The sequence below is a fragment of the Centruroides sculpturatus genome, unplaced genomic scaffold (genome assembly GCF_000671375.1).
Source record: "Centruroides sculpturatus isolate CEXI.00-Female unplaced genomic scaffold, Cexi_2.0 scaffold69, whole genome shotgun sequence".
NCBI classification, from domain to species: domain Eukaryota; kingdom Metazoa; phylum Arthropoda; class Arachnida; order Scorpiones; family Buthidae; genus Centruroides; species Centruroides sculpturatus.
This window is the reverse complement of record NW_019384304.1, coordinates 270816-297006: the sequence shown is the minus strand read 5'-3', so window position 1 is coordinate 297006 and position 26191 is coordinate 270816. Positions and strand designations below refer to the sequence as shown.

The 26191-nt window shown below is 25.8% G+C and overlaps 1 protein-coding gene across 1 annotated transcript in view; it reads right to left on the bottom strand.

Moving 5' to 3' along the window:
- The window catches only part of LOC111618249 (CLIP-associating protein 1-like), a 184925-nt gene that overhangs the window by 14264 nt on the left and 144470 nt on the right, over window positions 1-26191 (bottom strand). Inside the window, exons 21-24 of the mRNA XM_023359738.1 lie at window positions 6954-7030; window positions 6623-6745; window positions 6178-6273; window positions 2221-2460 (exon numbers count right to left, since the gene is read on the bottom strand). Of these exons, the coding sequence (XP_023215506.1) occupies window positions 2221-2460; window positions 6178-6273; window positions 6623-6745; window positions 6954-7030 (536 nt within the window). The remainder of the gene's footprint in view (window positions 1-2220; window positions 2461-6177; window positions 6274-6622; window positions 6746-6953; window positions 7031-26191) is intronic.

The following is a 26191-nucleotide window of genomic DNA, read 5'->3' as shown; positions in this document are numbered from 1 at the left end:
GGTCATTTTCACATGGTCTTATAATGGCCTGGCTTTCTAAACATGTTCTAGTGGCAGAAATTGCAATTAAAATTTTCACAAAAATAAAATTTATTATATAATTATAGTAAGTTTTTTTAAGATGTAAAATTTAAGTGTATTATCAAAAATAAGATGTTTAATTTTTAATATATTAAATTTTTAATAAATGCAGTGAGTTTAGTGATACTAAATATAAAAATAAAGAAGTAAAAATCAAATAACAAATAAAAATTGCATTGCAACTACATGAGGAAATCTAAGCAAATTAAAAATAAATCTGTTTGCTAGAACTACTTTTATAAATATGTTCTTCCAATATCTAAAATTTATTGGAAGAAACATTAACAACAACAACAATCCTTTTCTTATTAAAAAGTTAGAACAACTTAAAATAAATGACAGTCTCATTAAATTTATTATATAAAAAATGTAAAGTTATTTTCATAATAAATTATTTTACAGATAGTTGGTAAATCTCATACAATGAAAATGAGATTTTCCAGTAATTCAACTAATTTTAAAGTCATTAATATATGATCATATCATCATTAAAATTTTCTAATCCCTAAATTATATAGATTTAAGAATTCAATTTATCATTAGATGATAGCCTAACTGCTTACCTATAACCATATTACTTTATATCTAATCATTAAAATATCCTTGTTACAGCCTGATATATAACCTGGCAGTTTATTTGTCATTAGTAATATGAATCGGATTGATGTATGTTATTATATATTGATTAGTAATATTCAATCAAAAGAAAATATTTTGAAATTCTAAATAAATTCCAAAATAATTATAATACTAGGAAAATACCAAACTGATATTTTTATTTAATTTATATTAAAGATATGATGGCTTATGCATGTATTTCAACCATCAACAGCTAATTTTAGTAGTAGTATTTTAGCTGATTAAATAAATATGTAGTAGTTGTGTATTTTCTGAATTATCTGAAATAAATCTATGCAATTTTTTAAATCAAATCAAGGACTAATATGTGAAATAACTCTCTCTAAACTAACTTTTGATATAGGAAAGTTCCGGACAATGTATTTCACTATTATTCAGCATCATAGTTAATTTCTTAATTTATGATTTTCTATAGCAGTATCAGCAAGCAAAAAGCAGGCACAGAAATTAAATGGCTGACTCAAACTCAGGGCTGTGGAGTCAGAGTCAGGAAAAATGTGTCGACTCCGACTCCGGCATTTTAAATTTAATTTAGTTTTTTATTTAAATGAAAGAAAATGTATTTTATATTTAATAATTTTTTAAAATGTTTTTTGTATTTTGTTATTATTCATTTATTTAAATACAAAATTCAACAATTTAATTTATTAAATATGCAGTTTTCTTTGTAGTATTTGTGTTTAGTAGTTAAATTGTTCTGATTTAATTGAATTTGAATATTTTTGAATCATTCTTTATTATTCTTGCTCTAAATGAGTACTCTATTTTTCTGAATGACCAGACTAATTAATAAGAGTATATATTTTTCTTTTCTAAACATGGGGCTGAAGTAGCTAGATTGCACGCTTTTTAGTTGAACTAACTTTTCTGGAAAGGTGAAATTGAAGTGTAAATGTTTAGAATAAATTTATGTAAATGTTGAATTTTATTGTCCCCCCTTTCTCCTCTTATTAAATATTTGTTAAAAACTAATTTTTTTATACAAATAAATATTAATGTAGTTAAATATTAAAAATACTATCTATAAAAGTATTTGAGTAAATGCCCGATGCTCCTTTCACAGTTTAGGGTAGGGTACTCCCCTATGAGTGCCTCTGCCCCCATAAAATGACTTGGTTTTTAATTTTGCCGGAGTTGGGAGTCAGAATCAGCCTACTAAAATTATCAGGAGTTGAAGTCAGAGTCGAGTGTTTTTTACTGACTCTGCAGCCTTGCTCGAACTGACAGTTAAAGGTTACAAATCTTGCAGATAAATATATTTTTGACCATTGCAAATATATATATTATTACAAAATTAGTCAATAAAAAACTGCAAACTATAGAAACTATACATAAGAATATACTATCCAACACTGAATGTAGTCTAACATTACCAAAAAATTACAAGAGTGGTATTGAAATAAAATAAGAAGCTATGCTGACTTCATTGTAGTGTGTGTAAAATATCACTGAGTTTAACATAATATCACACAAGAATATTGATTATAATAATAAATTTACTAATAATTATATACATATATATTTTATTGCTGGAGAATACTGCTTCAACAGAAAAAAAAATTTGTAGATAATTGTGAAATTTACCGGAATATGGACTTCGACTAGGACTCGTTTCTCTACTGGTACCCGTAGCTGTAGGAATACCCGATTTCCGTCTAACACGACCTCCTGAACCATCAGTTTGATAATGATATGTAGCATAACTTAATCTTGATGATGGAGAACCAGAACGACTACTGGCTGCAATATACAATCGTTTGAATACAATATCAAATTTAATCGTATGTCAAGCATTTATATGTAAGTTATTTAGAAGTATAGATAACAAGTATCAGTAGCAAGTACTTTTGGCTATATATCAATATTTTCTTAGTAGATATTCTTAATGGAAAGTAAACTAACAATCTATAATTCAGATGTTCATAAATGTTTCATAACAAAATGTATATTATTTAACAAAGTTAAAGCATACTGTAAATTTGTAATTATGCCTAACAGTTAATTCAACATTTAAAATTCAATTATTTAACCTTACCTAATGTTTAAACTTTTATTAAATTACATTGAATGTTAATGGCTGAAAAAGAATGAGTCAAATGTAATATTTTGTGGTTGCAATAATTATTCATTGTGGTGCCTATAATTTTTAAATCAATACACAAGATTTGGCAATTAAGGTCCAAGGATTTTGAATATTAAAAAAATAATAATCACCACAAATCAGAGTGATAAAAAATTTTAAATATAATTCATAGAAATCATCTTGAATTATTAAACACTCTCATAGTCACATAGAGCTGAAGGAAACACTTTTCAAACTTGTTTAAATTTATCATTACTGTTCGTCATATTGCATTCAGCATCTATATTCCAAAAATCACTTTCTTTTTCAGATTGATTTGATTTCAAAGAACAAAAAAGTATTTTGTTGAAGATAAATTTAAAAAATAATGATGAAAGTTGAGTTTTGTAAACCTGTATATTTCATTAAAAACTACTTAAATGTCATTAAAGAATGAGACCATATATACTCAGGAAGCAGGAACTAACTATATTTTCCCCAAATCTGAGGCCTTATATCTAAATTTTTTAATTCAGCTAGTTTCAGTATACTTGTGACCTTACAACAAATTTCTTGCAGGTAATTTTCTTGTTATCAAATATCATCAACATCATGTCACTAATAAAATAATGCAACCAATTGTACAATACGAAATCTATAACGTAATTAAGTGAATTAAAAACAATATAAAAGAAAGTTTATATAGAAGAGCAATTGGTTTTGTCAATTGTAGTGGCTGCTTTAAATTCTGTTCTAAAATTTTTTGTGTTTTAATTCTAGAATTTAATTGTCAAACTCACACAACATGAAATATAATGCGATAAAAAAAATATGAATGTTTACCTTCGGTAAATTTTTCTGAATCAAACAAAATGGTTCTGGTAAGTTCTATGGACATTACACAGCTTTTTTGGTACTTTTGAAACCGTGCTTGTAGTTATTAGTAGTAATTCAAACACAAATAATTATCGTATTTATCTTCAGGCACTTGGCAATACTTATCATCAAGTTTTATTCAGTTGATACGTGTTGTTATTACACACGTTTCGGGCATTTATTGCCCCTCTTCAGCCAACTAAAAACAAAAGTTCAACACTATAAAATTACAACAAACATATTAGGTATTGTTTTTCTAAAAGCATACCTTTTTAATTACAGGTTATCAAGATATTAAAAACCACAGGTTTCATCGCTTATGTTTACTGGTTGTTACAAAAATTTCTTGGCGCTTAACACACTTTAATCTAAGAAAACATACGGTTTATGTTATCTAAAATATTTTAAAACCTTATTTTTTATGTGGATTTTACATGACAAATTTACAATGAAGTACGTACCTAATTATTTGTTTTTCGCTGTTATAAAATCTAAACACTTTAAAAATTTTTTTTTTTTATACATTTACAACAATATATTACAACAAAGTTGACATATTTGTCTTTCAAAATCATGCAATTTTCTCTTTTTGCAAACGATTGGGATGACCTTTCCTCCCCCTCTTGTTTCCCCCAGTTAAGCTTACCACTGGTTNTTTTAAAGTGTTTAGATTTTATAACAGCGAAAAACAAATAATTAGGTACGTACTTCATTGTAAATTTGTCATGTAAAATCCACATAAAAAATAAGGTTTTAAAATATTTTAGATAACATAAACCGTATGTTTTCTTAGATTAAAGTGTGTTAAGCGCCAAGAAATTTTTGTAACAACCAGTAAACATAAGCGATGAAACCTGTGGTTTTTAATATCTTGATAACCTGTAATTAAAAAGGTATGCTTTTAGAAAAACAATACCTAATATGTTTGTTGTAATTTTATAGTGTTGAACTTTTGTTTTTAGTTGGCTGAAGAGGGGCAATAAATGCCCGAAACGTGTGTAATAACAACACGTATCAACTGAATAAAACTTGATGATAAGTATTGCCAAGTGCCTGAAGATAAATACGATAATTATTTGTGTTTGAATTACTACTATTACACAGCTTATTCTATACTTTATTAAATAGGAATGATACAGAATATATAGTCCTCAAAAAGTAGTTAAAATGTATAAAAGACAAGTGATTAATTACAATAAAACTAAACAGAACAGTTGAAAGAAACAATATTCTGTCTTTACATGAATATATTATAAGCAAATTTTCATCTTTCACAATAAAATTCAAATATAACATTTACAATTTATATATAAAATTCCCCCAATATAGAATACTTGAAGTATAGTATTTTATCACCATAAAATATTAATCCTAAACATACATTATCTGTAAAACAATTTTACATGTAAAATAGAAAATATTACTTGTCAGAAAGGAAGGTGAAAGTAAGTAATATGACAACTACACAAAATCTATGGGTACATAGAAATTTATCAGATAATTTACTTAACAGGAATATGGATAGCCTACTATCATGAAAATTTTAGATTTCAAAAAACCTAAGATTCTAACATAGTATCCTTATTGCTAGTAATTAAGCATGATTCAAGAGGAGAGTTTCTTTAATTCAATTGAATTTAATTAAAAACACTATATTTATCATCATATAATAAAAAATATAAGCAACAACAGTACATAGACAAATCTATAATAATTTTTGTTTTCTTAATTTCCTCAAAATCTTGCATTATAAGTACAAACCAATGTAAGTTACTTACTGTAGAAAACTGATAAAAATGTTTTAAAGTGGCATAATTGGATTATTATTTCACTCTAATGTAATGAAGTTTATTTAGTTTATTTACCATCAATTTCTTACAAACTGCTTATAAATATAGCTCAAATAAACACACTGATATAGGCAGATATGAGGCATCCACTTATATGAGTTGTTAATATACTTAACAAAGATATTGTATATAATAAAGTTAACAAACCTTAATATATTAAAAAAAGGTTAAAAGTTTGTTTTGATTTTAAGAAACTCTTAGGTTAAAATCATCTTTTCAGCAGGTAAAATCATATATTCTAGCATTTGAAGTTCCACAGATGTTCATTATATTTGATTTAAGTCTAGAAGTCAAGTCAAATAAACTCAAAAAATTGTTTAATACCAAAAATAAAAATGACCTCTATCAGAATAATATTTGAGATGTTATAATGTAATATGGGGTTAGAACTTGATGATGATAATAAGAAATGTATATAAGAAAAACTTTATTTCAAAAATGGCATTAGATGATTGATGATATTTAATAACTGAACAATTTCTGTATTTTATTTTGCAATAGACTATTTACTGTATATACATACATGTATTAAAATAGCATTAAAAAATGCTAGCAATTACTAATATGCAGACTATATAGCCAAATGTACTTGCTAATGATAAAAAAAAAATTGCTACTTGCCATGCAATGTGCACACACTATTGCTCTACTTATATAAGTTTCACTTACGTTGCGATTGAGATACACCTTTTGTTCTGCTACGACTTGTATGTTCTGGGGACGTCATGGCACTTGTTGCTTCAACTCTTCTCACACCAGATCTTGCTAAAAATATAATTTATAATTAGTATTAAATAAACAATTTATTCTTCCTTTTTCTTGTATAATTCGTTAGATTTATTTTAAATTTAATTATAATTAGCATTTAATTGCATTAATAATAATTTGTGGTTACATTTCATTAATTTTATAAATAGGTATTAAAATTTACTTCTCGTAAAAAACAGTATTTTCTTTAAATATAAAACAACAAAGTTTTAATAGTTCTTATTTTACACATTAATATTTTAAGCATTCAAATAATTTTTAGTAATTAATAATCTGATGTTTAAATGATTTTAAAATTTAATTGTTAGTGTTGATAAAATTGTTACTTTTTTAAGTACACACTTACGCAATGAAGCCCCCATATTACGCATATAATGGGGCATCGTAGCACCTGCTCGGAGCTTGGCCCGTCTAGCAGCTGCTAAGTCTATGGCACTATTGGACCTCAGAGGGGTGGGAGCAAATCGCGCTATAAGGGAATGATCCCATCAATAAAGAAAACCCAAAACAATAAATAATGAAAATATGTTAAATTAAAATAAAAATATTCTTTTCTACAAAATTAAAAAGAAAACAATTTTTTTTCTGTTGTTTCAAAATATATGAAAATAATAAAGAAGTAAAATTAAAAAGTAAAAATAAAATATAAATTTACTATTGTTTTCGTACAAACATACCTGCACTATGTTTTGGACTACTCAAAATAGGAATACCAGATCTTCTGCTAAGTCCTCCCATACTGCTCGCTGCACGACTATAATTTATTTTAATTTATTAAAATAAAGTATATATATATTTATTGTATAATAAAATCTAATTTTGATATCATCACTTTAATAAGGAATATATCTGTATCAATTACAAATGAGTAAGAATCATAACAAATTAAGTGACATTAGAAAAATTATATAAAGTAGTGATTTAAAATTTATATTAAAAAATTTGTAACAATACCAGCAAAGTATAATTATAAAAATTAAAATTATTGATATTGTATCAAGAAACGGGATTCTGTTTTATAATTTATAATGGTTTTTCTATTGATTTAATAATAAGTTTTTGTTATGAATTTCACTTAATATAATGATTTCAAACATAGAAATTACTATACTATTTCATATCTTTGAATCAAAATCAAGTTAATTTGTAAAATTAAAGTCCGATTCCTACAGAGAGTTCCATTATTAAAATATCTTCAAATAAATATTTAGAAACAAATATTTTGCCATTGCAACCAAATCAATATTTTTTGTATCATTTTATTATATATAAAAACTAATGGCTTATTAAATAGTATTACAATCAAGCAATAGATTTTTATGTAAGATATGAAATGTTCTATATTGATAGGCTGGTTTTCACATTAAACTTTACGACAGAGCTGGATTATTTTCTTAAAAATTGCTCTATCATATATAACATCCAGCAATAAAAACTAAACCTAAATTTTTTTCTACTTTATTTTTTAAAAAGCTCAGAATAAATTTCTCTTATATTTGATAATATAAGGAACTTCGAAACTCTTTACATTATATATATATACATATAATTCAGCTCTTTCATTTTAACAAATGCATAACTGACCTCTGTTTTGACATCACTGGCTTAATTCCTTCCTTTTTATGATTGACATAAATCTTCTATTATATGACTTATAAAATAGTGTATTTAAGCATTTTCTTTCCCTACTTCAATGAATATTATATAGTTCAAGATATTTCCAGAAACAGAAATTTACTTTATAACAAAATCAGAATTAAATTTATGATGTGTAGCTTAACAATGGTTTTCCAGAAATCAATTATGTCACGAAAGGATTTACTGCATATTTTTCTGGACTAAATTCTTCTAAGATCTTTAAAGGAATAAAATAATCATAATGTAATTTGAATAATTTAAGATTTTCATCTAAAATAGCAAATATTACTTCCATCCAATTATGCATATTAATAGTTTACTGATTGATTAGAGCAAGACTTGTATAATGAGAAGATACATATGTTTTGTATCAACAATAAGGTATTAAAAATATCAACAGAAATATAATATATATAGATATATAAACATCTCAAAGACCAATATTTTAACAATAAATCAAATAATTGCCCCCTGTTGAATCGAGTCACTTTGCTGCTATTATTAATAATTAAATTCCAATTAATTTTATACTAGAGGTAGGCATTAGTCACTATCTCTTATGAAATTTAATCATTATAATTAAATTAATATTTATTAAATAATTTAGCATATTCTAGAAGAAAAGAATTGACCTGGAGCGGGACACAAACCCACAATGCCTGTTCAAGTCCCGTTCCAGGCCAATTCCTTTCTTCCAGATTATGCTAAATCATTTAATAAATATTAATTTAATTATTAATAGTAGTGGTAAAGTAGCCCAATTCAATATGGCAATTGTTTGGCTTATTATTAATATATATAGTACTATTATATTAATTTTGAATCATTCATAGATTTCTATATAGATGTTATGGAAGTTTAAATGGAGCATATTTAGGAAATATCAATTAAAACATTTTATCATTTTCCACTTATACAAAAAGTTATATAGCTTAGTTTTTATTTTTTCCCAATAAATAAGAGTATTGAAAAGTTTTTCAAACTTTCCTTTATCATGACTGACTACAAAAATAAATTCACCTTTAACTCTTTAAACATGAGATTGACCAAAATTGCCTTAATCCATTTAATCGTCTCAAATGGATTAAGACAATCAGCCAAAGGAAAAGTTGCTTGATAAGTTTTGCTCTACAAATTTCCCTAACAGCCTGAGAAATAAAAAAAATTGTCTCCAGTTACATAAAAAAAAGAAATTTTCAAAGCTTAAAATGTTAGTAAGGATATTCCATATTCTTTAAACAATTTCATATCATCTTCAAATTTTTATTGAATTAAAAATATATTTTATGACTTATTACAATTTTGAACAGTTAAAAAATTGTAATATTATCTTTAATTCTTTTTATACATAATATTAATGAAAATGTACCAGTAGTGAAGAGAAAATTTTTAGATTGAAATCAATCATTTGAAAATTAAATATTAGAATGCTGCTGTAATAGTTGTGTTGCTATTAGAAAAAAAAATTAATAGCAGCTACAATCACAGTTCATTAGAACATTATTCAGCTATTGCCATACTGTCTGTAAGTCTTTTTTTTTACAAGTTGAGAGATTTACTATAAAAAATTTATTGTAGATGACATACTTGTTTCTCTGCAAAAAAACACCTCATTTCTGAGTGTAAAATCAAATAAAAATAAGCAATCCTACTTAAGTACCTTGAATCTCAGATCTAAGCCCTGAAAGCTGTAATCAGATAATAATAAATGTTCATGTAAATGTTTATCATCTAATTCAAGTATTAGGTAATTTTCCATAAGCTATCCTAATATCTATCTTTATCAGTTCATTTTTGATTCCAAGTTTTTTTTTTATATATACAGTAGAACCCCTCTAATCCGTCACCTTTGGGACTGGGGGTATGGTCGGAACGCAAAAAAGGTCGGATTATCAGAAAAAAGTAAAATAAACAATCTTTCCCTTTGTCTAGTCTTTGTAGCACTGCTAATTTTTCATTTAATGAAAGAGTAACGTGTTTACGTTTCACTCCTGACATATTGAAAACACACACAAAACCGTACATGTACACACAATGTAAAACATATACTGTAACGAACACAGAAAAACGCCATGGACGGTGAGTCACCGACGAGTCGGGACAAGTTGCTCGACTCCGACCACGGTCGGATTAACCGGAGTGACGGATTAGCCAAGGGCGAACTAGAGGGGTTCTACTGTATATAATATGAATAATAAAAATCTCAAGGTAACTTCAAAAATTAACATGTGTCAATCATTTTTACAGCATAAAATGGTTCAGATTTTTAACAAGAGCTCAAAGAAGCAAAGTACATACTCAGATGCTTAAGGACTCCAGCAATCAGTTGATTAATAAACAATATGTAAATTATTAAATGTATAAATAATAGTTTAATTCAAAACATATAAATTTAAACTTTAAACAATGGCAACATTATACAGAGCCACAATTTTACAATGATGTAATATTATCTTATCCATGTATATTGTCAGAATGATTACATCTTTACCGTCAAATGGAAACAAAAATTTAAAAAAATTTAGTTTTGTTTCAAAAATTTATTTTGTAAATAATAGTTCAGAGAAAGAATCTAAAATGTGCCTTTTAATACACAGTAGACTCTCCCATATCTGAACTAATCTGGGCGAGATTGATCTGGATATCAGAAAAAATCCAGATAAGGGTGTGATAATTTTCAAATAAAACTGTAACATAAGTGCCTACTCTATGTATAAAAAAATGCTTATATTTGACAATTACAGTTACAATTAATTTTGTAAGTATTGTGTTAAAGCTGTTTGTTTTGTTCTTCTCAATTCATTGACAAGATGTTACATCATGCTAATGCCTCATCATCATCATCATGTCAGCAGTGGTTGATGTGTTGTGCTCTTCTGCAAACTTCAAGGCAGCCTTAATAAAAACAAATTAAAAAATATACCCACCACAGTATGAAAAGGTAAGATTTAAAGTAGTGTACAATATTTTGAAAATTTTTGGTTGCCTCTGATCAGTCCAGATATGGGAAAGACTACTGTAACTTATATTCTGTAATAATTGAAAATGAAGAATTTTTATACATCTTGGTACATGTTGTAATGAAAAAGTTTTGTTTTGAAATAGTGAGTTTGTTTATCCATTAGGATAAAATCTCAAAGACCAGTCAGTAGCTCTAAATTTGATTAGAGAATAGTAGATCTCTTAACAACAACTAATAAGAAATTTTAAAGTTTTACTGTTATGAATATTTTTATTAAAAGCATATTCAAGTTATCAACTTGGAACACTGTACAAGAAAGTTTCACTAACATGAACATGGTATTTCATTATCAATTCTCACTGCAACTGTATTTAATATTATTCCAAGAACAAAGTAAATTCAGAATGTAAAATAAAACCTAATCAGTAGTCTTAAAAATGTAAGCTATGTTTAAAACAATTCTTTCATTAGAAGATTTTTTTTTAATTTCTAAATCTTTATTTGCTTTAAATTTTCTTCAAAATGCAGGTTATATAATTCCACATTTAAAAACAATCTATAATTAATTAAAATGTGACTTTCAGTATGAACTATTATCAAAAACTCAACAAAAATGAAGGTTAGAATTTTGTAGATGTTCATTTTTTTTTTAATTACAAAAATTGAATATCCCTATATGTTTCATGTGAATATCATTCTTATCTCAAACAATACTTGTTACCATTTTTACAAGTATCATTACAGATTTACAGAACTTGCTGCATTGTTAAATCTTCCATGTTGTTCTGAAAAATTAATTTTTTTCACTTCTTTACCACGTATTATTTCTGAAAGTATATGATGCTGTTTTTTGTGTTTTACACTTTAACCTGCATTATCTTCAAATATTCTATAATATAATTTGATTACCTTCACACAAAAATGGAGCATATTTAGGAAATATCAATTAAAACATTTTATCATTTTCCACTTATACAAAAAGTTATATAGCTTAGTTTTTATTTTTTCCCAATAAATAAGAGTATTGAAAAGTTTTTCAAACTTTCCTTTATCATGACTGACTACAAAAATAAATTCACCTTTAACTCTTTAAACATGAGATTGACCAAAATTGCCTTAATCCATTTAATCGTCTCAAATGGATTAAGACAATCAGCCAAAGGAAAAGTTGCTTGATAAGTTTTGCTCTACAAATTTCCCTAACAGCCTGAGAAATAAAAAAAATTGTCTCCAGTTACATAAAAAAAAGAAATTTTCAAAGCTTAAAATGTTAGTAAGGATATTCCATATTCTTTAAACAATTTCATATCATCTTCAAATTTTTATTGAATTAAAAATATATTTTATGACTTATTACAATTTTGAACAGTTAAAAAATTGTAATATTATCTTTAATTCTTTTTATACATAATATTAATGAAAATGTACCAGTAGTGAAGAGAAAATTTTTAGATTGAAATCAATCATTTGAAAATTAAATATTAGAATGCTGCTGTAATAGTTGTGTTGCTATTAGAAAAAAAAATTAATAGCAGCTACAANGTTTTAAATGCATTTTGTAACTTTACAATATATAAAATGAATTCAAAAGGTGATAAAATATGATTAAGAATTCTTGAACTATTCATGCCAAAATAATTGTTTTTTAACCATTTGATAGCAAAAAAAAGAAAAAAAATTCAATGTGTATTGTTTTATTTCTTAAAATTTAAAAAAATTTAACTGTATGTTACATTTTAGCAGTTATTATAAGCATTGTTATACATTTGATAAAAGAATCATCACCGGGGCTGGCTGAGGTTTTGAAGGGCCTCTGGAAAAGGTTAGTGGAACCCCAAAATATTTGCAAACAAAAATTTTTTAATTGAATCTTTATCCTTTTATCATTATCAGTACCGGTTACCGACAATAATAAAAAGACAAAGCAGCAACATAAATTTACTAAAGTATTTCCCATATCAAGAAATATCAAAAATTCTATCAAATTTTCTTATAAATTTGGAAGTACAGGTCCCTCTGAGTATGGGGCCTTAGTCAGACCCAAAAACTGACATGTGAGCCAGCCCTGATCATCACAAAAACTTTTAGTTAATGACAATATTCATTTCTTCCATTTTTTCTTGGTTTTTATATATTTCCAGTTACTAGAATTCATTTCTTTTTCTATGTTGATTTTAGTTAAGATATATGAAATCTACTTAAAAATAAAAATTGAGTTTGACATTTTTGTGATAAATAATTACCAAGTTTAAATAGATTTAATGTTATTTTTGATATAGTTATTGATTTTTAATAGGGATTTGTTGAGGAATACTTATATCAGCTAGGAAATATTTTAATGCTCATAAAAGAAAATTAATGATTACAATTTAAATGGCATACTTAAACTAGTTAAAAGATAAATACTTTTGAAAAAAAGATTTAAATGAAAAATTTAGGGAGCGAATAATTAAAAAGAAGTCATTGATTCTGACAATGTTTATCATTATTGAAATTTCAAAGAAAAGATATAAGAAAAAGTTAGATACGATGCTTCTTCTGTGCAGAGATCCAGAAATGTTGTCATGTTTATATTTGAGCAGATTCTGAACTGATAAGCTGAAATCAGTTCCAGGAAATAATTTTTTTATTAATTGATGATGAATTGTTTAATGAAAAACCAGTTCATAAATTTAAAAAACATTAATTTTATAGCAAATAATCACATAAAATCAAACTCAGACTTGTTATCTCAATGATTAGTTGTCAGTATAAACAGATATGGTTTGATCAAAAAAATTCTAAGATTGTTACTGGAGTCAAATAGTAAAAAAAGGTAGAATTTATAAAATAGTTTTGATTTGATTAAGGAATGAGATGAAGTTAAATTTTGATTAATGTAAAATGTATTTTGATATCTAGAATGATTTGATTAGTAACATGATTTATATTTTGTTTCTTACAAGATAAATACAAGAAAAACTGACAATTGTTGAAAACAGTTTGTGTGTTTCTGCAGTATCTATTTAGAATTTTTGACTGGAAGAAAAACATTGTGACATTACTTTCTCCATATTAATTTGATATGTTTCTATTAATTTCCAAAATTCAAAATAACGTTTAAAAGAATGCAATTTGAAGATCTAGTCAATAAAATCAGAATCAATTACTTCATATTTATCAATTAATCATCTTTACAAGCTGTAGATTTCACATATCTTACAACATTTAAATTAATTAATTTATAATTATTCAAATCAAAATTGTTAATGTTTTGATATAATTTAAGTAGTGATAATAATAATTTGTAATAACAAGAGTTAGAATTATAGCAATGTGAATGTAAAGTGTTAAATGATATTATTAAGCAGTCTGCATATAAATAAGCACTCTAATCAGGTTAATAGTTTTAAATTTTATCAATTTTATTTTTAAATTGCACTTTCAATTACATCATACAAAAGCCATACAATTCTAAGTCAATTTTTTTCTCAAATTTGTAAATATTTTAAAAGCAAAAACAAATTTTAAAAAATATATAATTTATAACAAATGTAAAGTGATTTGTATATATTCTATAATATAAATAATTATACTTGCATTGATAACTACAAATAATTTTCAACATAAGTACTTGCAGTAAATACACAACATTAAAATTTAAACGTCTATTTAAAAAAAAAAAAACAGCAAAAGATTAAGAAATTATCCAATATTCTTTTAACAAAATTCTTCTTCTCTTCATTACATACATTTTAAATTACAACTACAATACTAAAAAAAAATTATAGAATTCATTGGACATTTCAAGCTAATTTGTACATATGTTAATAAGAAAATTATAGTAATTGTTTTAAATTAAATAACAATTATTAAAACATTAATATGTTTAACATTATAGCAATTTATTAGAAAAATAATTAAATAATTAACTGCTTTTAAATATTTACACACTTATCCTATTCTAACCAAGCACTTTTAAGTACACATTAATATTCCATTTACAACATTATTAATATAAAGGCAATTTCCATTTGAAATTAATTTTGTACAAATATAAAATAGTATTTTAATATAAAATTTAGGAGCAATACAAAATATTTTAACAAGAAATTTTGTTCTACATTCATTCAAAAATGTTCACTCTAATTTTTTCTTTTATCTAAATGACTGCAGGAATTAAATTTTCTTGCATTTTTTTTTTGTCATTGAACCATTTAGTGGCACAGAAATTTCTTCAAAAAATAAATGTTGTGTTATACATTCTAATCACAATTCAAAACAATTTACTACTATTTTAAATTTTGATATTATTAATTGATGCAAGTTTAACATTAGATTATTCAAAGGATTTGGTTAACCAAAGAAAAACCAAAACAAATTTCAAACTTCAACATTATACATAAGGTATCTCAAAAAATGTACACACATTTTGATAACCTCAAATTCAAATACATTTTTTTCTAGTAGGAAACCTTCAATACAGTATACAACAATCTCAACAGGCTCCTTTGTTGACATTGCATCAATACTTATGATTTGACAATATCAACTAAACACCAAAATCTTTTGAAGTCTGAAGATTTATTCACAATTAAAAATTTCAGACATCTCATTTTCAGATCATAACTAGTACAATTTGAATTAAGGAATAGTTTTCAAATATATTCTAATTACATTTAAGGACACGTGTTTGATTTGTAACTATTTAATTATTCCATAACATAATTTAGTACACAGTAACAGCTACAAAAATATGTTCTGAAACAAATTTTTAAATCTATTCTAATGACATTATTTGAATTGTTCTAGGTCAGAGCTTCTTAAACTGTAGGTTGCATAATATTGAATGTGGGGAGGGAGTCACAAAAAATTTGAAAACAGTATAATTTTTTACAATGTATTTATGCAAACAGGTACTTTCAGCATTGACAATTATAAAATCAAAGCATCAGTCAACTCTAAAAAATATTGACGATATCCTGTATCAAATACTCAGCCAAAATTTAATTCTTTACGTAAAAATAAACAAGCTCATTCATCTCATTAATATGTAAATTTGCTTGTTTTTAATAAATGGCAATAAATGGTAAAGTAATATATACATATGTTAAAGAATTATTTTGGAATAAATAACTGTCTCATTATTTATCATCAGCAAGTGATTTTATTTGTATAGCTATTTTATATATGTATATATGGGTTGCATAATTGCTCAGGTAAAAAGGAGTCACAAATGAAGGTTTAAGAAGCCTTGTTCTAAATGATCTGAAAATGAAAATGTCTCAAAATACAATTAGTCATAAATATCTAGGCTCAAAGATCTTAGCATTTAGTTGATATTGTTGGTCATCATGAAGTTGCATATTACTTAAAAAAAATGTTTGAAATGATGTCATATAGTCCAGGATTTATTGCATATGGCTATATTATAATAGAAATCATAACTAACTGAATATATGATTGATATTTCACTAAGGAAACTACAAAAATGTGTGTATCAAAGTATATGTACATTTTATGAAATATCCTTATATACAGAGAATCTTTACAACATATCAACAATGCATTAAAAATTTGTAAACAATATTTTTAACAACTTAAACTTTTAAACAATAAAAAGTTAAAAATATTAACAGAGTTAATTAAATGACCTAAATCATTTAATAAATATTAATTTAATTATTAATAGTAGTGGTAAAGTAGCCCAATTCAATATGGCAATTGTTTGGCTTATTATTAATATATATAGTACTATTATATTAATTTTGAATCATTCATAGATTTCTATATAGATGTTATGGAAGTTTAAATGGAGCATATTTAGGAAATATCAATTAAAACATTTTATCATTTTCCACTTATACAAAAAGTTATATAGCTTAGTTTTTATTTTTTCCCAATAAATAAGAGTATTGAAAAGTTTTTCAAACTTTCCTTTATCATGACTGACTACAAAAATAAATTCACCTTTAACTCTTTAAACATGAGATTGACCAAAATTGCCTTAATCCATTTAATCGTCTCAAATGGATTAAGACAATCAGCCAAAGGAAAAGTTGCTTGATAAGTTTTGCTCTACAAATTTCCCTAACAGCCTGAGAAATAAAAAAAATTGTCTCCAGTTACATAAAAAAAAGAAATTTTCAAAGCTTAAAATGTTAGTAAGGATATTCCATATTCTTTAAACAATTTCATATCATCTTCAAATTTTTATTGAATTAAAAATATATTTTATGACTTATTACAATTTTGAACAGTTAAAAAATTGTAATATTATCTTTAATTCTTTTTATACATAATATTAATGAAAATGTACCAGTAGTGAAGAGAAAATTTTTAGATTGAAATCAATCATTTGAAAATTAAATATTAGAATGCTGCTGTAATAGTTGTGTTGCTATTAGAAAAAAAAATTAATAGCAGCTACAATCACAGTTCATTAGAACATTATTCAGCTATTGCCATACTGTCTGTAAGTCTTTTTTTTTACAAGTTGAGAGATTTACTATAAAAAATTTATTGTAGATGACATACTTGTTTCTCTGCAAAAAAACACCTCATTTCTGAGTGTAAAATCAAATAAAAATAAGCAATCCTACTTAAGTACCTTGAATCTCAGATCTAAGCCCTGAAAGCTGTAATCAGATAATAATAAATGTTCATGTAAATGTTTATCATCTAATTCAAGTATTAGGTAATTTTCCATAAGGTATCCTAATATCTATCTTTATCAGTTCATTTTTGATTCCAAGTTTTTTTTTTATATATACAGTAGAACCCCTCTAATCCGTCACCTTTGGGACTGGGGGTATGGTCGGAACGCAAAAAAGGTCGGATTATCAGAAAAAAGTAAAATAAACAATCTTTCCCTTTGTCTAGTCTTTGTAGCACTGCTAATTTTTCATTTAATGAAAGAGTAACGTGTTTACGTTTCACTCCTGACATATTGAAAACACACACAAAACCGTACATGTACACACAATGTAAAACATATACTGTAACGAACACAGAAAAACGCCATGGACGGTGAGTCACCGACGAGTCGGGACAAGTTGCTCNAAAAACACCCAAATAATATAAAAATCAGAAAGAGAATGAAATTTTTGTATCAGAGTCATCTGATACAAAAATTTCAATAGTGTACTATTAAAATCTAATCTAAAGTGTATTTATTTACACTTTGTATATTTTAATCTTAATTTTTTATTAATAACTTTATGATTATATAGAAATCATTATATTAAAAATATATTGCCTATTTTCTTTAAAATAGAATCTTCAACCAATTGCACTTCATTTGTATGCTATAATTAAGTACAATTAACTTTGTTAAAACAATGATTTAAAATCTTTTTAACAAAATCATTCAATTAACAGAGCATGTATTTGAATATTAAAATATACAATTTAAAATATAGAAAATAATTTTATTTGTTTTCTTTTTTATTTCAAAATGTTTTTGAATTTGTTAATTCACAAAATATTTCAAAGTCAAAAATATATTTTAAATTTGTATTTTTCACTATTGACCCAGTGTTGGTGTAATGGGAACTTTAAGGACTTGGTTGTTTTAATTTTGAAATTATTTGCAGATATGTTGCTCCTTACTGCTCTTTAAAAGAATAGAGAGCAGTAGAAAACAGTATATCAGAATATTACTTTCTTATGTTATTGGTTTTGTTTTTGGTTGATCTTATAAAGGTCCAAATTAAATAATTGCTAGCCATCATTATTTAAACCTAACATAATAATTATTATTAGAATAAATAAAAATCTGAACAAGAAGTATGTTACACAATCTGCTTATTATCATAAGTAGTTAGAATGTGGAAGTATGAGTGAATACACTGTAAATAACTTATTTAGAAATGTGTTTATATTTTTGGTTAGAAAAATGCACAATTATGAATGTATCTACTTGATTCCTCAATTTGATTTGGTGGGATCAAAGACCCCACTTAGTGCTACTCTCAGTGCACCAATACTGGGTTAAAGCCGAAGTTATTTGCAAATTGAGAAAAATGTGTTTGAATTAATTGAAAATTTTAACACTCAAGACTCAAAGTGTATAATAATAAATTCATATATTAGAAGATTTTTAAATTAAGTATATTTACAGGTAGTCCCCAATTAACATACTTACATGGGAGGCATTTTAACCCATACATGAAAAATGATGTTTCAAGATTTTTGAATCTATTTGTTTCTGAGAAAAACAAAAATAAAGTTAATTTTTGTGTTCAGTCCCTCCAAGTGCCAAAAACTGGCCTCAAAAATAATGGCATACATTCATACAAAAGTAACATATAAACAATCTTTCCAACAGCAACTGTAGTGATATGGTAATGCTCGTGATTTCTTTTTAGTCATGTAGTATCCATAGTTTAGAAACATTTTTATAAACACAGCTTAGAAAAATTTTTCTAATATTTTTTGAAGTTTCATTGTATTTAGTGGTTGGTTTTTTTACTGATTTGAAGAATTGTTACAATGTTTTAGTGATAATGTTACCTTTGTAAAAGATATGTAATACTCATAGTTCCTGTTTAATTTAATGATAGTTAAATTATACAGATTTTTCTATATTATAATTTTCCACAGTATTATTTGTTCATTTCAAGCACCAACATGTCATGGTTCAAATTTGAGTATTTATTAAAAATGCCAATTGATATTAACAATAGTAATCATCATTTTTAATTTATTTCCAGAATTTGAACTATAAGTTTACATTGAACCCTCAACTGAAGAAAGGAGTTCTGCTAATACAATTACAGAGTTAAAAAGTTGAATTATATTCCTATCAAATATTATGCAATTTCCTTGAATTAGCAAAATTCATATAAATAGCATATAATTATCAGTGCAAAGTCAAAGTCTTTTCATGAAATAACTACATAAAATTAAACAGAACATTAATGAAAATTTCATAGTTTTAGTGATTGTTTGTCACAAAACTACCAAAAATTACCACAGTTATAAACATACAAATACACACAATAACAGGTCAGTGAATATTAAAAAAATATATAAGTTTATCTATAAATTGGATTTGAACCATAGTCACCAGAGGTAAAGAGGAAAAATAAGTCCTCTTATTACCATTTTGCATATGGGGATGCTAATCAGATAGTATGAGGTATTTGTATGTCTGTATGTGCTGCAAATTTTGAGGCCAGTTTTTGACCCAAGTACAAAAGTAAAAATGAGGTTCATTTTTGTTTTTCTCAGAAATAAATATATTCAACAGCTCTGGAAATATCATTTATTTTGTGTTGGGTTGAAAGATTTCCCTCGTTATCTAATACATTTTTGTTTTAACACTATTAATTATAAAACAATTTTTGCAGTATATGCCATTTTTTCAGTATAATGCAGTTTCAGATAAAGTTACCAGTAAATACAGCATGGAGAGTATCCTAACCTATTCTTTATAAAGCAAGTAATTCAATAATTTTTAAACAAATTTCAATTATTTTTTTATATTTTGAATTTCAGCTGTCTTCTTTACCACTGTTTTTGATTTTGAAATGCAGAGGTCTTAAGAAAATGCTTACTTTTCCATGCCAGTCAAAAGAGAATGCTCACAGTAAATAAAATGTTGCTAAATTTAAAGATCTAGGTTGAAGAACCAATATTGAAAATACTCATCTTCTGTATTTGAAAATTCGATTATAATCTTTACCTTTTTTTCTATGCCAGTATATTTAATCTGCATGAAGAACGTTTATTCACCACATAAATAATGAAAATTTGAAGTATTTTCTGATGGTAATAGCACTTGCATGACAACCAGCCTAACTCATTGTCCTGAAAGCTGAATGACTAATACATATCAAAAAAATCTCAAAATGTATAAGTGAAGGTTCAAGAATGCATCCAATAATCATATCTTATAAGAATACTCTATATATACATAGTTTTTCTTAATGTGTTTTTTGCTTGATATACTACCTTCAGAGAATTTACCTACTACGTTAATCAAAGACTACCTGTGTATTGCTGAATTAAATTTTATATATTCTTGTAGATGTGTAATAAAGATGAAATACATGGTTTAAAAAAATTTTAATGACATGTGCTCATAAAAATTATTAATTACTGGCTTCTGCCTTTTTTCTTTTTAAGTTTAGAGTCACTTAAAAATGTTCTCTTTCATACTCTAATACTTTTGCATTCATTAATTGTCATCTTCTGGCATGATTACAGAGTTCAGAAGCACTAAAGTATGAAAAATCTAAACAACTGTAAACTCCAAAAAGCAAAGGCCAGTAATTAGTTTGAAATGAAGCTAGTGCTCTCAATTTAGTATAAAGATTATTGAATGTTCAGTTTTAATACTCAGTAAATTTTCTACTAAGTGTAGATTATTAAAATCATAACTAACAAGAAAGTAAAATAATTTTCCCAATTTAAATTTTATAATTTCTGATTACAAAATAAACTTTCTTGAATGGTCTAACATGTCAGTTATATAAAACAACCATTAATTAATAGTTTGATCTCTCAAATATTTCTGGCAGCTTTCATATTGTAATCTTTTCCCAATTAAATAATTAATAACTTGTAAAATAAATGTGTTTATCCTACATATAATGTATATCATCGTATGAGGGCTATGAATTTCTACAGCAAACAATGCAGGAAATTTAATTATGGTAATCTCACTACACTGTAACTATTCTAATCTGCAAAACTTGAATCATTACAATTAGATATCACTAACTGATAATTTATAGATGTAGAATTGTATTAAAAATGAAAAACTCTCAACAAAATTCTCTTTAATAAAACAGAAAATTTTAATTTTAACAATTGTTAAAAATATAATTATTTTTCAGTTGACATAATTATAGAATTTGTTTAACTTGCAATCAATAATTATAATGACAACAATTCCTTGTTTGAAAAACAAAAATGTTAATTAAAATTTTATCCTCTCTTAAGCAATAAATTATATTCTTGCCATCTTGATGTTTTGTTAATTAATCTACTTCACATGAAAACTTATTAACTTAATTAGCACAAAATATATATTTTTTTCTTTAAAGGCAATTTCAGCACCTGTTACATCATCTGTAAGGAATAAAAAACAACAACAGGAAATATTTTAAAATTTTATGAAGGAGAAAATTCTACAAACTGGATGATCATTACTCTAGTAATCATATGATAATTTTAATGTTTTCTCAAATTAAATATACATTTATACATAGTTTGATATAATTAAATTATTTTTAACATTATTGTTATTATATGAAAATTTAATTTTTAAAGCTTTTAGAGACTGAATTATTATTTTTAGAAATATCTGTTAATAGAAAAACAATTCTTTTTTTACTTGTCTGTTAATATTTAATGGAAAATTTATTAGTATCATTATTTAAAATAGCAACTAATTTTAGAATATTTTAAATACTATATTAGCATTATGAAGAATTAAATTACAAATGAAAATTCCAGATAAGTCAGATATGATGTTCACATTAATGAGACTACAAAATAATTAAAATATTAGTATAGAGTGTCTTAAAACTTATCGTGCAGTGAGAAATTTGTAATGTCAATGAAGTAATACATACGTCATTATATAAGACCTGAAGTCGTATGCAATATCGTATGTATAACTTTAATGTCATTACAAATTTTTTACTGCACAGTATAAAGACAACTGTATATAATAACCAAAAATTGAAATCTTTATAACTGAATATCTAAAAACCAGATTTCTTCAGGCTATTATCATGATTACTCTAATTACTGAAAGTATATAATTTGGAGCAAAGATAGACAGGCTAACCATCGTGTTGTAAATATTAATAATTACATTAATTTTAGAATCTTCTTGAAGAAAAGATCAATTCAGAGTGAGACTCAAATCTGCAACTTCTGCTTACCAAGCAGATGCATTACCAGTTATGCTGTGTGGCTTTTAGATATTTTATTATAAAATTATCCATTATTATTTAATATAGGTCATTATATATATGTATATGACTTTTAAAAAGAGATCTAACATTTAATACAAAATAATCCCTCATCAAACTTTTAACCGGTATTAAATTTGAGTAAGATTACATGCAAACGTTTTCGGATCCTTCCCTGGGTTTTTTCTCAAGCAACGATTCGTCCTTAAAATTAATTAAAACGAAGACCAGTAGAACGAACTTCTTCTGAACTGCGACATTCGAAAAACTAATTCTTCAGAACCACATTTCAAAAGTCGAAATTCAAAAATCAATGTGAATCACGTGCATTCCAGTATTCCGTAAACAAATTCATTATGTAAAGTTTGGTTTTCTTAAAAAGGTTTTTATGGATTTTTTACGGGCGTTACATAATGAATTTGTTTACAGAATACTGGAATGCACGTGATTCACATTGATTTTTGAATTTCGACTTTTGAAATGTGGTTCTGAAGAATTAGTTTTTCGAATGTCGCAGTTCAGAATAAGTTCGTTCTACTGGTCTTCGTTCTAATGAATTTTAAGGACGAATCGTTGCTTGAGAAAGGACCCAGGGAAGGATCCGAAAACGTTTGCATGTAATCTTACTCAAATTTAATACCGGTTAAAGGTGTGATGAAGGATTATTTTGTATTTTATATTAATCCAGTATTTGAAGATTCTTTATTTAATACAAAGTTAAAATTAGCAATATTTGCCAGATATAATCATTTACTTTTATAACAACTTAAAAGGGGTTTTTTCAGACAAATAAATTGAAATGTTATGTCCTTCGAATCAGACATTCACCCAAGTTCAAGAATTATTCAGAAGGCAATTTAATAATTCTCATATATTTTATTTAAATGCATTTTGGATCTGAATGCTCTCTGATACCTCTTCAGTAATGCTACAATATGTGATAAGCTTACACAAATAGTTCACTCTTCAAAATCAATCACAGGTTACTCTGATCAATTTTGAAAAGTCCAAAATATTCGTGCAGACTCTATTGCAGATTGTAGAATTTACTGAAGAGAGATTGGAAAGCATTCATATCCAAAATGCATTTAAATAAAATATCTGAGAATTAAATCATCTTCTGAATAATTCTTGAACTCAGATGAATGTCTGATTCAAAGGACATAACATTTCAATTTATTTGTTAGAAAAACCTCTTTTAACAGGTTATGAAAGATCTAACATATTTAGGTTCTTCAGTACGCAAGCCTAACAGTACAGTTCAGATAATGAAATTATATATATACCCACTCTACGAAATTATATATATATAGAATCCCTGGATTCTTGTATCTTTGATTTACATCACTGTATTTTATGTTCCTAAAAAGCATGATTTATAACAAAGCAAAACAATTTCCTATTGAAGTAATGTATGATGTGAGAGGTGTGTTTCAGTCTAAAAAAATGCTAGGTATAAATAAATTACAGTAGAGTGTCGTTTATCCGAAGCTGGTTATCCAAAACGTCCGTTATCCAAAAGCATTCCAGTCGGCAAATTTAAATTTTCGCTAGTGCTGTGGTGCTGCAATCTTCGGCTATTTCTCGGGCTACTCAAATATTTTACGTTTCTGATACTAAATTAACATCTGAAGTATAATTTTTTATTGTTTTTATATTTTTCAATAAATTTATTTTGTTTGTACAAAATAAAAAAATAATTTTTAACGATACAATAGTCTTCGTTAGGCTTAACATCGACGAAAATTCAACGCGAAGCGACACGCAACGGAGAGAAATTTCAACATGGAATAAATTAATATATTTTTTCGTACATGATTCGTTATCCGAAAAATAAGTTATCCGAACCACCCCAGTCCCCAATTGATTCGGATAAATGACGCTCTACTGTATATATATAATACTTAAAAGTGTGTATGATGTGTATAGATGTAGAGTGGGTGTATTTTGTCTGTAATTACACATTTAGTTTCAACAATGCATTTACAAACAACTTATAAACCCTCTTTTGTAAATATAAACATTTATAAAAAAAATTGAATAAGGCATCATAATCTAAACTATTAGAATGATATATATTGAGAATTCATATATTTTTGCCAATATTTTTTTGGAAATCTACATAAAGTTATTTATTTCTTGTGTATAACATATTAGTGTACAAAAAAAATATATCAAAACTAATTAATTAAGTGAAAAAAACAAAATTCCAAAATATAAATATTGATTATACAACATATGACATGGGAATAATCATTCCCATCAAATGACATTATGTTATAATCTAATTGATTTGATAAAGATAATTTAGGTTTCTTCTAATTATTTCATCAGCAGTTTTTATTCTTTTGCTACTGTATTACAAATAACCTAATCAATTTTGCATCAAAGACAAAGTCATCACTTGAATTTTCATCTAATCTGTTGTCATTCTGTAAATTTTACAGTAGTAGTATTTCACTAATTTTAATACACATTATATACAAATATTTAATATTAATTTTCACACACATTTCCTTGATTAAACCCTGGGGAATGAAGAAGCTGTTAAAATAAACATTAGGTTGGAAAGCATGTCGAGCATGTTGAAGTACTGCACTGTATAAGTAAAGGATAATGTAGTTTAGAGCAGCAGATAAGAATTTAACTAAAATTCTACTTCTTTAATTTGTCTAGAGTTGAACAGCATTTTCTATTCCAAGGTTTACAGAAACATTTTTTGAAATAAATATTGTCAAATATTGAGCTCAGAAAAGTCAAATTGCATTTATAATCAGCTGAAGGATAAATAAGAAAACTCAAATTAGAGTGAAGGTGAGTTTGACCAGAAGAGATATAGTCAAGATCGTGATTCCGATACTGAAGCAGACACAAACAACCACCAAACTGAAAATGTCAAATCAATTTAACTGTGAAAACTATAATTATTTCAACCCAGCAATCAATATAATCAAAAAATAGTTTAACAGTTTGGAAAAGCACAAGTAATTAAACACCAACTTTGAGGGAAATAAACCTTAAGTTTTAAAAATAAATTCCTCCAGGATTTAATTGAGGAAGTACAGTAATAGTGGTATCTTATTGTAAAACTAAACAAAACTATTTGATATGTAAAATATTATTATAAAATTGTACTAATAACAGAAAAATAACCCGATTTCCTACATAATTATCATTTAATCATCAAAGTCAAAGTAAAAATATAGAAATGCAACAGAAATTATTGCAGAATATTATCATTATGAATACATGTTATGTATGTAGTTAAAGATAATTTATGTAGTTAACTACAATCTACTTCATACTGAGAATATTTTCTTAGCTTATTTAGACAAGGCAGCAATAATTCAACATAAACCGAACAGTATGTTCTACTTCTGTACAAGGAATCTGAATTCTGAAATAT